Here is an 18,320-nt window from a genome sequence, read left to right as displayed (position 1 = left end):
TTTATTCCAGCTTTTGGGGAAAAGCGAGATAAATAACAAAATGTTTCCTTGTCCGGTCGTTAGTTGTGGTTACTCCCATTATGTGCGTTTTTTGGTATTTTATTCATTCAAAAAGGATTTTTGTTAATGAAAAATGCACATTTTTTTCAACTAGATTTAAAAAAAATTGAACTTAATTGAACTTTTTTGACAATATTTTTCAGTCCCTGCAGGTGCTTGTTCGATCACTAGGATAGTACACTGCATTACTTCTGCAGTGCATTCTATCACAGCAACCTATTAGACTCTGCCATGGGAGGGGTCCAATAGGGTGAATTATGCAGCAGAGGCCTTTGTCAGGCTTCCGGCCGTCATGTGGACCCCTTGGTATCTTGTGATCACACTGTTGATGCCAATGGGTGACAGAAGGACCCAGCGCCCCCTGTCATCTGCTTACATGCTGCAGTTGCTATTGATTGTGGCATATAAGAGGGTTAAACTATCAAGGTTTCTCTGCCCCTGGCTGTTAGAGCAGGAGCCGGGCTGTCAGTAGTCTGCCGAGCCACCAACATAAAAAGATGTCTGTGCAGGTTTAACGCCCTTTAGTGATCACTGTAAAAAGCCTCATGGCAGTCACTAAGGGGTTAAGCGCAAGTGTTGTGTCTAACTGTGTAGTATAAACCGCATCAAATAGAAGAATTGTGAATGCAGCTCTAGATGTGAGTGGAGGATAAGACGTGATGTAACTAACGATGAGATGGATCCAGAACTTTACTGGTTAACCTCTCCCCTTGTTGTTCCAGCAATGATGTTGTAGCGCCGAGCTCCACCTTCTGTAAGGTCTACACATTGACTCCCTTCTTGGCCAACAACCGGGAGAAGCGCGGGCTGGCGCTGGACGGGAAGCTGAAGCATGAAGACACCAACCTGGCATCCAGTACTCTGTGAGATTCCTCTAACGCCCTCAGCGGGAGAACGATCGGCTCTGGGCTTTGTCATACTGGGTTTCCCCGAAAATATGACCCTGTCTTATATTAATATATGCATCAACACCGACAGTGTCTTTTTTGGGGGGGTGCCTTATAATACTCACCAACAGCTGCCGTTCCAGTCCTCGCGCTGGTCTCTGTTGCTGCTGCAGGCTTCCGTGTCCTCCAGCATGCTGTCAGAGCAGTTCTTCCTGGTAGTGGAGCTTGAATACCCCGCCTCCAGCAAGCTGATGCTCTGATTGGTTAATCGAGCACCGGCTTTCATTGGCTGATGCTACAGTTGATTAACCAATCAGAGCATCAGCTTGCTAGAGGCGGGGTATTCAAGTCCTGCTACCAGAAAGAACTGCTCTGTCGGCGTGCCGGAGGACACGGAAGCCTGCAGCAGCGATGGAGACAGCGCGAGGGACCCGGACGCCGGCTGTTGGTGAGTATTGTTTTGTTTTTTTTTACATGTAGTATAGGGCAGGGCTTATTATTGGGGAAACATGGTACTAATGCGCCGCTGTGAGATTGTATGAGGATAACCCTAGGATATTCTACAGTATAGACATATAGTCTATAGAGCGCAGGTTTTGTCTGCAGGCACTTTATCCCTGTGGGTTGGGGAGGCGCCCGAGATGGGGCATACAGACATACAATAGAACTCAGACCCGTATCATCAAAAGGAAGGCTTATTATTGGTTGTCGGCTATATGGTTAACGACCCCTCTATGTAGATAGGGGTGGTGCTCCGGCTACCTACTGTCCAGCCCGGAGGGTCATAGGTGGATACACTTCATATGCTGCCTTTTAGGGAGGTTCCTGCTGTTTTCCCTCATTAGTTATCATGTGTTTAGTGTTTCTACACCTGAATCTCCATCCACTTGGTGAGTGAGTTGGTTCACGGTGTTACAATGACCCCGGCCCTCAGGACACCTAGGAGGTAAGCTGCTTCGTGATGTTCTGGGACATAAATTAGTCCATTATTCATAAATAGGTTTGACGCGTTTCCCTTCTTTTGCGGCTCTTCATCAGGAACCTTCTATACTTGTATGAGATATAATGGGGGCAGTAGATAATCCCCTCCAGGTGTGTGAAGGCAACATATAGGTTATTTGTAACCCCGCTGGACGGGTATCATTGTCTGAGCTCTGCTCAATCTATCGCCCAATAGTAATAATGAGGGAAGTATTGTCTGCCGGTTGGGATCATCTCAGACTACACAGCGGTCCGTCTTGGGATACCTCCGTATAAAGGAATGAGGCCCCCCAGGTATAGCGAGGACAGACCGCCTCAGCACTGGTACATCCAAGACGCTACCTGGCTGGTTACAAGAGTCGGCGATTGTAGAGTTCTGCATTCAGCGATCCTTCTCTAGCTTATATTGTACCCATCATATGGAGCTTGCAGAGCCTTGTCTACAGCAGAGCCATAGCCAGAGCACTGTAGATTAAGGAGGTGCTAGAGTGTATACTGCTCGAGCATAGAGGTCCCTCTCGTCATTGAGGTGGTCTTTACTAGCTATCCCTTCATTTGCTGTGGGTTCCTGTGAGCCCATTCACCCTGACTATGAGGCATAGCCTGTAGCCCTGATGGTGGGCTACAGGCATCCGATACCAACCGGCAGACAATACTTCTCTCATTAACTTACTATTGGGCGATAGATTGAGCAGAGCTCAGACAATGAGACACGTCAAACCTATTTATGAATAATGGACTAATTTATATCCCAGAACATCACGAAGCAGCTTACCTCCTAGGTGTCCTGAGGGCCGGGGTCATTGTAACACCGTGAACCAACTCACTCACCAAGTGGATGGAGATTTGGGTGTAGAAACACTAAACACATGATAATTAATGAGGGAAAACAGCAGGAACCTCCCTAAAAAGCAGCATATGAAGTGTATCCACCTATGACCCTCCGGGCTGGACAGTAGGTAGCTGGAGCACCACCCCGATCTACATAGCTGTAGAACAGTCTGTCCCTTGAGCAAGCTATCTTTGCACTTGTCACCACATCTCGTCTCCTCTCTCGTCAAGCTTCTAGAACCTTATAGCAAGTGTCATAACCCCGGTCCCTGCCATCCGCTCCAGGCTGCCTGCACACGACCGGGTCGGATTCTAGATGTGGGATCCTGCAGTAGAACCCGACCCCGTGCCTGGCCGGTGCCCCGTGTACCTGTCAGTTGTCATCTTTAGCTGTACGGAGGATGGTCGGGACATGCGCAGTACAGATTTTTCCGCGCCATTGCAAGGCGATGACGCGGGGCCCGTGACCTTACACAGTGTTAATTGCAGAAGGGCCGCGGGTCGGAAGACTGAAATGGACACCCCACAAAAATAGAACAAGCCGTGACTTGTCATCTGCAAGTGGAAAGTCGCAATTGATTTCGCTCGTGTGATTTGGGCGGTATTTGCTGCGGAACCCGAGGCAGACACCCGCTCCGGATTCCACCATGCCTAAGGCTGATTGGCTGAGAGTTGGGAGGGTAGAGAAATGCGCAATGACTTGGTCTGCTCTGTCTTCAGTAAAGCCTGTAGAATAATCAAACCATTACGGCTTATAACACAACTGTAAAGGCACACCGATATTAACACTATGTAGCGGCTGTTCTGGGTGTTCATAAGGCATTCCTTGGGTTGGGCGATGAGTGGCCATCACGTCTTCAATCACTGCTTCTCCATTTCTAGGTTGAGAGATGGAGCCAACAAGGAGATCCTGGGGATCATTGTGTCCTACAAGGTCAAGGTGAAGCTGGTCGTGTCTCGAGGAGGGTAAGTCTTCACAGGACTCCACTTGTCCAGAACAGTAAATGGACTGGGTATGCATTTTACTGACCTCAGAAGGATGAGTCAACCTTGAGCTGGCTACCTGAACCAAGGGGGGATTGAACTCGCAACCCTCCTGCCCAGTATGGTACACATCTTGTACTTTGTGTAGCATACTGGGCAGGAGCTGTATATACCATGCACCACTCTCCTCACGGTGATATATTGTATATATACCATGCACCGCTCCCCTCACGGTGATATATTGTATATACCACGCACCGCTCCCCTCACGGTGATATATTGTATATATACCACGCACTGCTCTCCTCACGGTGATATATTGTATATACCATGCACCGCTCTCCTCACGGTGATATATTGTATATATACCATGCACCGCTCCCGTAACGGAGATATATTGTATATATACCACGCACTGCTCCCCTCACGGTGATATATTGTATATACCATGCACCGCTCTCCTCACGGTGATATATTGTATATATACCATGCACCGCTCTCCTCACAGTGATATATTGTATATACCATGCACCGCTCTCCTCACGGTGATATATTGTATATATACCACGCACCGCTCTCCTCACGGTGATATATTGTATATACCATGCACCGCTCTCCTCACAGCGATATAATGTATATATACCGCGCACCTCTCTCCTGACGGTGATATATTGTATATATACCATGCACCGCTCTCCTCACGGTGATATATTGTATATATACCACGCACCTCTCTCCTGACGGTGATATATTGTATATATACCATGCACCGCTCTCCTCACGGAGATATATTGTATATATACCACGCACCGCTCTCCTCACGGTGATATATTGTATATACCATGCACCGCTCTCCTCACAGCGATATAATGTATATATACCACGCACCCCTCTCCTCACGGTGATATATTGTATATATACCACGCACCGCTCTCCTCACGGTGATATATTGTATATATACCATGCACCGCTCTCCTCACGGAGATATATTGTATATATACCACGCACCGCTCTCCTCACGGTGATATATTGTATATACCATGCACCGCTCTCCTCACAGCGATATAATGTATATATACCACGCACCCCTCTCCTCACGGTGATATATTGTATATATACCACGCACCGCTCTCCTCACGGTGATATATTGTATATATACCACGCACCGCTCCCCTCATGGTAATATATTGTATATACCATGCACCGCTCCCCTTATGGTGATATATTGTATATATACCATGCACCGCTCCCCTCACGGTAATATATTGTATATATACCATGCACCGCTCCCCTCACGGTAATATATTGTATATATACCATGCACCGCTCCCCTCATGGTAATATATTGTATATATACCACGCACCGCTCTCCTCACGGTGATATATTGTATATATACCACGCACCGCTCCCCTCATGGTAATATATTGTATATACCATGCACCGCTCCCCTTATGGTGATATATTGTATATATACCATGCACCGCTCCCCTCACGGTAATATATTGTATATATACCATGCACCGCTCCCCTCACGGTAATATATTGTATATATACCATGCACCGCTCCCCTCATGGTAATATATTGTATATACCACGCACCGCTCCCCTCAAGGTGATATATTGTATATATACCACGCACTGCTCTCCTCACGGCGATATATTGTATATATACCACGCACCGCTCCCCTCACGGTGATATATTGTATATATACCACGCACCGCTCCCCTCATGGTAATATATTGTATATATACCACGCACCGCTCTCCTCACGGTGATATATTGTATATATACCATGCACCGCTCCCCTCACGGTGATATATTGTATATATACCACGCACCACTCTCCTCACGGCGATATATTGTATATATACCACGCACCGCTCCCCTCATGGTAATATATTGTATATACCATGCACCGCTCCCCTCATGGTGATATATTGTATATATACCACGCACCGCTCCCCTCAAGGTGATATATTGTATATATACCACGCACCTCTCTTCTGACGGTGATATATTGTATATACCACGCACCGCTCCCCTCACGGTGATATATTGTATATATACCATGCACCGCTCCCCTCACGGTGATATATTGTATATATACCATGCACCGCTCTCCTCACGGTGATATATTGTATATATACCACGCACCTCTCTCCTGACGGTGATATATTGTATATACCACGCACCGCTCCCCTCACGGTGATATATTGTATATATACCATGCACCGCTCCCCTCACGGTGATATATTGTATATATACCACGCACCGCTCCCCTCACGGTGATATATTGTATATATACCACGCACCGCTCCCCTCACGGTGATATATTGTATATATACCATGCACCGCTCCCCTCACGGTGATATATTGTATATATACCATGCACCGCTCCCCTCACGGTGATATATTGTATATACCATGCACCGCTCTCCTCACGGTGATATATTGTATATATACCACGCACCGCTCCCCTCACGGTGATATATTGTATATATACCACGCACTGCTCTCCTCACGGCGATATATTGTATATATACCACGCACCGCTCTCCTCACGGCGATATATTGTATATATACCACGCACCGCTCTCCTCACGGTGATATATTGTATATATACCACGCACCGCTCCCCTTATGGTGATATATTGTATATATACCACGCACCGCTCTCCTCACGGCGATATATTGTATATATACCACGCACCGCTCTCCTCACGGCGATATATTGTATATATACCACGCACCGCTCTCCTCACGGTGATATATTGTATATATACCACGCACCGCTCCCCTTATGGTGATATATTGTATATATACCACGCACCGCTCTCCTCACGGTGATATATTGTATATATACCACGCACCGCTCCCCTTATGGTGATATATTGTATATATACCATGCACCGCTCTCCTCACGGTGATATATTGTATATATACCACGCACCGCTCTCCTCACGGCGATATATTGTATATATACCACGCACCGCTCTCCTCACGGTGATATATTGTATATATACCACGCACCGCTCCCCTTATGGTGATATATTGTATATATACCACGCACCGCTCTCCTCACGGCGATATATTGTATATATACCACGCACCGCTCTCCTCACGGCGATATATTGTATATATACCACGCACCGCTCTCCTCACGGTGATATATTGTATATATACCACGCACCGCTCCCCTTATGGTGATATATTGTATATATACCACGCACCGCTCTCCTCACGGTGATATATTGTATATATACCACGCACCGCTCCCCTCACGGTGATATATTGTATATATACCACGCACCGCTCCCCTCACGGTGATATATTGTATATATACCATGCACCGCTCTCCTCACGGCGATATAATGTATATATACCACGCACCGCTCTCCTCACGGCGATATATTGTATATATACCACGCACCGCTCTCCTCACGGTGATATATTGTATATATACCACGCACCGCTCCCCTTATGGTGATATATTGTATATATACCACGCACCGCTCTCCTCACGGTGATATATTGTATATATACCACGCACCGCTCCCCTTATGGTGATATATTGTATATATACCATGCACCGCTCTCCTCACGGTGATATATTGTATATATACCACGCACCGCTCTCCTCACGGTGATATATTGTATATATACCACGCACCGCTCCCCTCACGGTGATATATTGTATATATACCACGCACCGCTCCCCTCAAGGTGATATATTGTATATATACCACGCACCTCTCTTCTGACGGTGATATATTGTATATATACCACGCACCGCTCCCCTTATGGTGATATATTGTATATATACCATGCACCGCTCTCCTCACGGTGATATATTGTATATATACCACGCACCGCTCTCCTCACGGTGATATATTGTATATATACCACGCACCGCTCCCCTCACGGTGATATATTGTATATATACCACGCACCGCTCCCCTCAAGGTGATATATTGTATATATACCACGCACCTCTCTTCTGACGGTGATATATTGTATATATACCACGCACCGCTCCCCTTATGGTGATATATTGTATATATACCACGCACCGCTCTCCTCACGGTGATATATTGTATATATACCACGCACCGCTCTCCTCACGGTGATATATTGTATATATACCACGCACCGCTCCCCTTATGGTGATATATTGTATATATACCACGCACCGCTCTCCTCACGGTGATATATTGTATATATACCACGCACCGCTCTCCTCACGGTGATATATTGTATATATACCACGCACCGCTCCCCTCACGGTGATATATTGTATATATGCCATGCACCGCTCCCCTTATGGTGATATATTGTATATATACCATGCACCGCTCTCCTCACGGTGATATATTGTATATATACCACGCACCGCTCTCCTCACGGTGATATATTGTATATATACCACGCACCGCTCCCCTCACGGTGATATATTGTATATATACCACGCACCGCTCCCCTCAAGGTGATATATTGTATATATACCACGCACCGCTCTCCTCATGGTAATATATTGTATATATGCCATGCACCGCTCCCCTCACGGTGATATATTGTATATATACCACGCACCGCTCCCCTCACGGTGATATATTGTATATATACCACGCACCGCTCTCCTCACGGTGATATATTGTATATATACCACGCACCGCTCCCCTCATGGTAATATATTGTATATATACCACGCACCGCTCCCCTCACGGCGAGATATTGTATATATACCACGCACCGCTCTCCTCACGGTGATATATTATATTGATTTGCTGTATCTCTTTTTCCGCTTTTGTCACCGTTATAGAATATTTAGCGAGCTAATTATCTAGCAATCTCCTTTTATAATCATATTAAGTGTTAAAGTTCTGGAAAGCCCCTTTAAATCCCCGTATAGCGCTGAGTAGCTTGGTACATCCATTGCTTTACTTATCTCTTACAGATCCTGAGTTACATCAGATCATAAACTCCAGTCACACCCAAAGCTGCATTCACAATCTTGTTTCCTAATAGTTGCCGGGCTGCACCACTATGTACATCCCTGTCACCCCTTTCTGGTTCAGTGTCTGTACAGAACATTCAATGCTGTGTTGCATTGTGGGTGATGTAGTGTACAATTATAGGATATAGAAAAAAACTCCCACAATGCAGTGCTAGAATCATACTATGGGATTTCAGCTGAGCAGTGAAGGGAGTGTCTGTCAGTGCAGTACTGATGGCTTTCAGACAGCAGAATAGTGAGTGCAGCTCTGGATGCAAGTGGAATAATCCTACACTCACTGCCAGGAACATCCCTTCCCGAGAAGTTGTCAGAAGGATGAAACTTCCTCTGTGATTGTAACATTGATAGACGTGGTTACATATCAGAGGGAAAGGGTCCTTTATTGTGGAGAACCGACCCTTGTAGGGAGGCTCTAGTACCCTGCTGTACCGCCTCTAGCTTGGATACAAGATGTGATACAGGCGGGCATGGAGGCTCCAGTACCCAGTTGTACCGCCTCTAGCTTGGATACAAGATGTGATACGGGGGGCATAGAGGCTCTAGTATGCTGTTGGGCCGCCACCTAGCTTGGATACAAGATGTGATACGGGGGGCATGGGGGCACTAATACCCTGTTGTACCGCCTCTAGCTTGAATACAAGATGTGATACGGGGGGCATGGAGGCTCTAGTACCCTGTTGTACTGCCTCTAGCTTGGATACAAGATGTGATAAAGGTGGGCATGGAGGCTCTAGTACCCTGTTGTACCACCTCTAGCTTGGATACAAGATGTGATAAAGGTGGGCATGGAGGCTCTAGTACCCTGTTGTACCACCTCTAGCTTGGATACAAGATGTGATACAGGCGGGCATGGGGGCTCTAATACCCTGTTGTACCGCCTCTAGCTTGGATACAAGATGTGATACGGTCAGGCACGGAGGCTCTAGTACCCTGCTGTACCGCCTCTAGCTTGGATACTTTTAGGGCCTCCGGTGACAAGACCGTTCATTCAATCACTCCACAACTCTCACAGTTTACAGATCTGCCTGAGATGGGACTGCATGCCGGGTTCTGCAGCAGAACGACAACTTCTTCTGGGGCCGAGTGTTTTTTGATAAAGAGTGTATCATGTCTTGTTCTCTGCTCACATCTAAAGCTGCATTCACAGTGTTACTAGTTTCCAGCTCAGTCTTCACTGCAGATCGTTACCGCGGTCTCCTTTAGTTCGGGGTCTGTCTGCTGCTGCGCATTGCAGGGGATACTTGAGCATCTCAGCTAAGCTGTTAGGAGTTTATCGGGGCAGCTCTGGCTGTGAATACTGTATATTCATGCTGCGTAGTGACGCTGAACCAGAACCTAAACCTATAGTTATACAACCTGACAGCTAACACAACTTTGCATGCAGCTCTAGCTGTGACTGGAGTTTAAGGATCACTATGAGATATGGAAAGTCCAAGATTTAACCTGTCATATGCTGGTCACATGTGTAGCTTGCTGGCTGGTTTCCCCTCGCTGCGGGTTATCAGGGTTTTATTACATGTTGTGGTGGGATTAAGTGACTCGGAGTCACTGATGCATGCGCTGACTAATTCTCTGATCTACTTTGAACAATGGCAGCCTTCTGGGAGACCTTGCATCAAGGTAATTGTCACGACCATGCACCAAATCCCACTGCATCTGTCATACTCCGTCCTCATAGACCTCTGTTCATCACACTGCAGCTGCATGAACCATCAATCTGTTCCATTATGTCCCCTGCCCATGATTCTGTGTCCACTGATCGTCAGGGGTTAGATACAGTCTGTTGTGTCTTAAAGGAACAGCACCCATCAAAGACATGCCGGTCCATAGTCCGCACTCTGTGAGCCCATTAACGTAGTATCAAGTCAACCAGTAGTCCTGATAGTCTGGTCATGTTTATGGTGGCCTGCCCTCTGCTATGGTAGGACCGCAGAATCCTGGAGGGTGCAGTGACCTTGAAGTTGCCAGTTTAGTTAATGCTAATATCTCCACCTTCCAGAAGGTGGCAGCAGTAAGTCAAGAATAGGATGCTTCTTTCCAGGACTACTCGTCTTATTTATTGGCACTAGTGCTGAACGAACGGAAACAGTCAATCCCTGTTTCGCCGTCAAACTTTGCTAAAAGTTCCTCCTTTTCCTCTTCATCCTCCTCTTCTCTCTTCTACTTCACCTTCTTCTTCTGCTACTCCTCCTGCTTTTCTCTTTTTTTTTCCTCTTCATTCTCTTACTTTTTTTCCCCTTTTCTTCTTCTTGTTTCTCCTTCTTCTCCTTCTCCTTTCTATTCTTCTTCTCCCTCCCTCTTCTTCTTTTTCTTCTCCCTTCTCCTCCTCCTTTCTCCTTGTCTTCTTCTTTCTCTTTCTTCTATTTCTTCTTCCTCCTCTTACTCTTCCTGTTCTTCTTCTTTCTTCTATTATACACCAGCTTTAGGGGTATTGAACTTTTTGCCCAAATCCGGCGAACCGGCCGAACCAAACTTTTGAAAAGTTTCGAGAAGGAAAGGTGGTCCTGCAGGTGTGCGCCTCTCTCTATTGAGCCTCTTGCTGGGCTGTCTCCAGAGCAGCCATAGACATCAGTGAAGATTGTCTGGGGTCCGAGTCCCAGATGTGAGATGGGGCCTCCAATCAACCTCAATCCGTGTGCCTACACTGTATCCCCCTCCTTGCATGACGATTACCATGTTCCGTGTCTACCCTTGTTGCGGTTGTTTTCTGCCTGGCATGTTGTATGACTGATCTGCAGGACGACCCATGAGTTCTCTACCTGCACCCTCATCTGTGATAAGCAGCCAATCTGGAGTAAACGATGCATTGTGTTTTGCATGCTCACTGCGTAAGCGACCTTCCACACAAGGCAGAATCGTCCGCAGGACGCAGCGCAGAATTTCTTATGCAGATTGTGATTGCAGAATTAGATCTCCTGTATGTTGAAAAAACCCCAAACCACTAATTCTGTCCCATGTGGAAGGTCCCTATTTTGGATTTAGGGTGTTATCCAATCATTTGCTCCAAATGGGTTGACAATGGAAAACTATTGGAGAATGAGGCCAATACTGCAGTCACATCCGGAGCTGCATCTACAACTCTGCTACTTCGTTTTCACATCATTTTATGTTTTCAATCATTTTAGTTTTGCGGATTGAATAAAAAGATCAGCATGTCTCCACCTTCAGGACAGCAAGGACAAGATTCTAACATTAATCCTCTTTTTCTTCCCTGTTCTCTAGCGACGTCGCCGTAGAACTGCCTTTTACTTTGATGCATCCGAAACCCAAGGAGGAGCCTCTACACCGAGAAGGTAAGAAGTGTCAATCCGGGTTACCTGATTGTGTCAGCTGTTTAACAAGGCAATCACCCGGCCTGACTCCTGAGCCCACTCCATCTAGGGACAAATTCCAATGCCTTCTGCAAAAGTGGTGCCCATTTAATTCAATGGGAAAGTGCTGCAGTACCATTCCAGGCCACTTCACATTGTATGGAGCTGTGCTTTTTGTGGCACCTTCATATCGGCTGCTCAGGACATACATTTACCTCCTATGGATGGCACAAGCTCAGAAGTGAAGCCACCGTCATCTGACTGACAGCTGGCCTCCTGTTTCATCAGCAGGGATCATTGTGAACACCGATCCCTGCTGCTAACCCTTTACAAGCTGCAATCAATGCTGATCTTGGCATGTAAAGAGTTCACAAAAAAGAGTGTTCGATCAATGATGCCATTGGCCAAAACTGAACCAAAGTGCTTTTGATCTTCACTCCACCTCCTAAAAAAATGCTATAAAATGATCAGAAAAGACATATGTACCCCAAAATGGGATTAATAAAAACTGCAGCTCGTCATGCAAAAAACATACCGTCCTCACAGAGCTCCGTTGACGGAAAAATAAAAAAGTTTTGGAACCTTGAATGCAGCGATCCCAAACTAAAAATATTAAAAAAAGGGGTTTTATGGTTCAAAAGTTGAAAACCCCACAAAATATCCTGCTCTAAGCCGGGGGTCGGACCCAATGACCCTGGATGTACCGATGACCCTGGATGTACTGATGACCCTGGAGGACCCGATGACCCTGGAGGACCCGATGACCCTGGAGGTCCTGATGACCCTGGAGGACCCGATGACCCTGGAGGACCCGATGACCCTGGAGGTCTTGATGACCCTGGAGGACCCGATGACCCTGGAGGTCTTGATGACCATGGAGGGCCCGATGACCCTGGAGGACCCGATGACCCTGGATGTACCGATGACCCTGGAGGACCCGATGACCCTGGAGGACCCGATGACCATGGAGGGCCCGATGACCCTGGAGGACCCGATGACCCTGGAGATCCCGATGACCCTGGAGGACCCAATGACCCTGGAGGACCCGATGACCCTGGATGTCCCTGCCAACTCTACCAGTCTATGATTCTATGAAAATCTATATAATTTTGGGATTGCTGTAATCATACCAATCAGCAGGATAAAGGTATCATGTCATTTCTGCGGCAGGACTAGCGCTGTAAACAAAAACAATACAATGCAGAATTAGTGTTTTTTCTCCCTCCAAAAACCGTTAGGCTGGGTTCCCACGGGGTGGATTCCCCACTGAAATCCCGCGGTTTGGCCGCAGCGAAAAACCGCGAGATTTCCACCGGGAGAAACGCTGCTTCAAAACCTGTGGCGGTTTTGAAGTGGCCCGGCCGCTCGCTTTTCCGCTGCGGCCAGCGCTCCCATAGAGCAGAGCGCGGCTGCAGCGAAAAAAAAAAAGACATAGTGCGGTCAACTAATTCGTGCCGCCGCAGCGGATTTGCCGTCCTGTGTGGACGACATTTCTGAGAAATCTTGTCCACATGGCTGGCTAATCCCGGGATTACCGGCCGCACGGCTGCAAATCGGCCCCGTGTGAACCCAGCCTTAATAGAAGTTCTACAATAAACTATATGTACCCCACAAATAAAAAACTACAGCTCACTATGAAAAGAACCAAACCCTCCGGCGGCCATGTTCAAAATAAAAAACTACAGCTCACTATGAAAAGAACCAAACCCTCCGGCGGCCATGTCGATGTCAAAATAAAAAAGTTATGGATTTTGAAAAACGAATATAAACATTCTCAAAAATCGCCACATACGTAGGTCCAAAATGGGTCGCGTCACTAAGGGGTTAAAGTAGTAGAAAAACCCTCTAAACATGGTTATCTCTGGCTGAGGGGCAGCTTGCTGAAGCAGAAGATGGAGGTCTTCAGGAGGTGAAGGACCCTTGATTTCTTTAATTTACAGATTTCTGCAGGACCCTTTAATGGGCCTGTCTGACACCCCAAACCAGCGCTTGTTCCTCTAACTATGTTACAAGCATCTTAGTATTTGACTTACTGTTAAGAGTCTGTGCTGGTAGGTCGGCGCCACCTATTGGATGCGGATGTTTAGGTTCAAAAGAAGATATCTTTATTTGTTAAAAACCAGCATAAAACGGCAGGCGCTTCGAGGCACACGCGCCCCTTCCTCAGACTCGCTGGAGACCCTGACAATAGCAAATAATGCAGCAGCGTCCAGTTCACAAGGAGTTACAAGCCGTTCTCTAAGATGCGAGCAGTAATGATAACTGAGACTGAGGCAAAGAGAAGTGAACTGATTGTGATCTTATTACTGTTAGTCGCCGTTATTTGTTGTCCGTGATATTTGGTTGTGACTCGATGTTTGTGACCTTCTCTTATAGTTCCTGAGAGTGAAGCTCCCATAGATACAAATCTCATAGAGTTTGATACAAAGTAAGCTGCAAATGTCTGTAATACCTTGTAACCCGTGTATCATAACACCCGTGATCAGGAGACGTTTCTGCTGCATGACTGATCTAACAATTCTGTCTCTTCTGCATGGCTTTCCATTCATCTTTGCATGTACATAGAGAGAGGAAAATCAAAGTAAGACCTGACCTTAACCTGCTGTCTTTCTTCATTTGCTTGCATGATGACAGTCATTTAGAGAACAACTACACACAATGCTGACTGAAGTACACCATTCTCTATATCATACTGCCCCCTATGTACAAGAATATAACTACTATAATACTGCCCCCTATGTACAAGAATATAACTACAATAATACTGCCCCCTATGTACAAGAATATAACTACTATAATACTGCCCCCTATGTACAAGAATATAACTACTATAATACTGCCCCCTATGTACAAGAATATAACTACAATAATACTGCCCCCTATGTACAAGAATATAACTACTATAATACTGCCCCCTATGTACAAGAATATAACTACTATAATACTGCCCCTATGTACAAGAATATAACTACTATAATACTGCCCCCTATATACAAGAATATAACTACTATAATACTGCCCCCTATATACAAGAATATAACTACTATAATACTGCCCCTATGTACAAGAATATAACTACTATAATACTGCTCCCTATGTACAAGAATATAACTACTATAATACTGCCCCCTATGTACAAGAATATAACTACTATAATACTGCCCCCTATGTACAAGAATATAACTACTATAATACTGCTCCCTATGTACAAGAATATAACTACTATAATACTGCCCCCTATGTACAAGCATATAACTACTATAATACTGCCCCCTATGTACAAGAATATAACTACTATAATACTGCCCCCTATGTAGAAGAATATAACTACTATAATACTGCCCCCTATGTAGAAGAATATAACTACTATAATACTGCCCCCTATGTACAAGAATATATCTACTATAATACTGCTCCCTATGTACAAGAATATAACTACTATAATACTGCCCCCTATGTACAAGAATATAACTACTATAATACTGCTCTTATGTACAAGAATATAACTACTATAATACTGCTCCCTATGTACAAGAATATAACTACTATAATACTGCCCCCTATGTACAAGAATATAACTACTATAATACTGCCCCTATGTACAAGGATATAACTACTATAATACTGCCCCCTATGTACAAGAATATAACTACTATAATACTGCCCCTTTTGTACAAGAATATAGCTACTATAATACTGCCCCCTATGTACAAGAATATAACTACTATAATACTGCCCCCTATGTACAAGAATATAACTACTATAATACTGCCCCCTATGTACAAGAATATAACTACTATAATACTGCCCCCTATGTACAAGAATATAACTACTATAATACTGCCCCCTATGTAGAAGAATATAACTACTATAATACTGCCCCCTATGTACAAGAATATAACCGCTATAATACTGCCCCCTATGTACAAGAATATAACTACTATAATACTGCTTCCTATGTACAAGAATATAACTACTATAATACTGCCCCCTATGTACAAGAATATAACTACTATAATTCTGCCTCCTATGTACAAGAATATAACTACTATAATACTGCCCCCTATGTACAAGAATATAACTACTATAATACTGCTTCTATGTACAACAATATAACTACTATAATACTGCCCCCTATGTACAAGAATATATCTACTATAATACTGCTCCCTATGTACAAGAATATAACTACTATAATACTGCTCTTATGTACAAGAATATAACTACTATAATACTGCTCCCTATGTACAAGAATATAACTACTATAATACTGCCCCCTATGTACAAGAATATAACTACTATAATACTGCCCCTATGTACAAGGATATAACTACTATAATACTGCCCCCTATGTACAAGAATATAACTACTATAATACTGCCCCCTTTGTACAAGAATATAACTACTATAATACTGCCCCTATGTACAAGAATATAACTACTATAATACTGCCCCCTATGTACAAGAATATAACTACTATAATACTGCCCCCTATGTACAAGAATATAACTACTATAATACTGCCCCCTATGTACAAGAATATAACTACTATAATACTGCCCCCTATGTAGAAGAATATAACTACTATAATACTGCCCCCTATGTACAAGAATATAACCACTATAATACTGCCCCCTATGTACAAGAATATAACTACTATAATACTGCTTCCTATGTACAAGAATATAACTACTATAATACTGCCCCCTATGTACAAGAATATAACTACTATAATTCTGCCTCCTATGTACAAGAATATAACTACTATAATACTGCCCCCTATGTACAAGAATATAACTACTATAATACTGCTTCTATGTACAAGAATATAACTACTATAATACTGCTCCTATGTACACTAATAGAACTACTATAATACTGCCCCTATGTACAAGAATATAACTACTATAATACTGCTCTTATGTACAAGAATATAACTACTATAATACTGCCCCTATGTACAAGAATATAACTACTATAATACTGCCCCCTATGTACAAGAATATAACTACTATAATACTGCCCCCTATGTACAAGAATATAACTACTGTAATACTGCCCCTATGTACAAGAATATAACTACTATAATACTGCTCTTATGTACAAGAATATAACTACTATAATACTGCCTCCTATGTACAATAATATAACTACTACAATACTGCCCCCTATGTACAAGAATATAACTACTATAATACTGCTTCTATGTACAAGAATATAACTACTATAATACTGCCCCCTATGTACAAGAATATAACTACTATAATACTGCTCCTATGTACAAGAATATAACTACTATAATACTGCCCCTATATACAAGAATATAACTACTAGAATACTGCCCCCTATGTACAAGAATATAACTACTATAATACTGCTCTTATGTACAAGAATATAACTACTATAATACTGCTCCCTATGTACAAGAATATAACTACTATAATACTGCCCCCTATGTACAAGAATATAACTACTATAATACTGCCCCTATGTACAAGGATATAACTACTATAATACTGCCCCCTATGTACAAGAATATAACTACTATAATACTGCCCCCTTTGTACAAGAATATAACTACTATAATACTGCCCCCTATGTACAAGAATATAACTACTATAATACTGCCCCCTATGTACAAGAATATAACTACTATAATACTGCCCCTATGTACAAGGATATAACTACTATAATACTGCCCCCTATGTACAAGAATATAACTACTATAATACTGCCCCCTTTGTACAAGAATATAACTACTATAATACTGCCCCCTATGTACAAGAATATAACTACTATAATACTGCCCCCTTTGTACAAGAATATAACTACTATAATACTGCCCCCTATGTACAAGAATATAACTACTATAATACTGCCCCCTATGTACAAGAATATAACTACTATAATACTGCTCTTATGTACAAGAATATAACTACTATAATACTGCCCCTATGTACAAGAATATAACTACTATAATACTGCCCCCTATGGACAAGAATATAACTACTATAATACTGCTCTTATGTACAAGAATATAACTACTATAATACTGACCCTATGTACAAGAATATAACTACTATAATACTGCCCCCTATGTACAAGAATATAACTACTGTAATACTGCCCCTATGTACAAGAATATAACTACTATAATACTGCCCCCTATGTACAAGAATATAACTACTATAATACTGCCCCTATGTACAAGAATATAACTACTGTAATACTGCCCCTATGTACAAGAATA

General features: G+C 43.8%; 1 protein-coding gene across 2 annotated transcripts in view; it reads left to right on the top strand.

The window, feature by feature from the left end:
• The window catches only part of LOC136590526 (beta-arrestin-1), a 224,088-nt gene that overhangs the window by 189,338 nt on the left and 16,430 nt on the right, over positions 1–18,320 (top strand). Inside the window, exons 11-15 of one of the 2 annotated variants that reach the window (XM_066588379.1) lie at positions 783–923; positions 3,642–3,725; positions 10,356–10,379; positions 11,982–12,052; positions 14,447–14,498. In XM_066588379.1, coding sequence (XP_066444476.1) covers positions 783–923; positions 3,642–3,725; positions 10,356–10,379; positions 11,982–12,052; positions 14,447–14,498 — 372 coding nt within the window. The remainder of the gene's footprint in view (positions 1–782; positions 924–3,641; positions 3,726–10,355; positions 10,380–11,981; positions 12,053–14,446; positions 14,499–18,320) is intronic. The other variant, XM_066588380.1, reaches the window with a different exon arrangement.

The sequence above is a fragment of the Eleutherodactylus coqui genome, chromosome 1 (assembly GCF_035609145.1).
Source record: "Eleutherodactylus coqui strain aEleCoq1 chromosome 1, aEleCoq1.hap1, whole genome shotgun sequence".
In the NCBI taxonomy this organism is placed as follows: domain Eukaryota; kingdom Metazoa; phylum Chordata; class Amphibia; order Anura; family Eleutherodactylidae; genus Eleutherodactylus; species Eleutherodactylus coqui.
The sequence above is the reverse complement of the archived record's forward strand: the minus strand, read 5'-3'. Positions and strand labels throughout refer to the sequence as shown.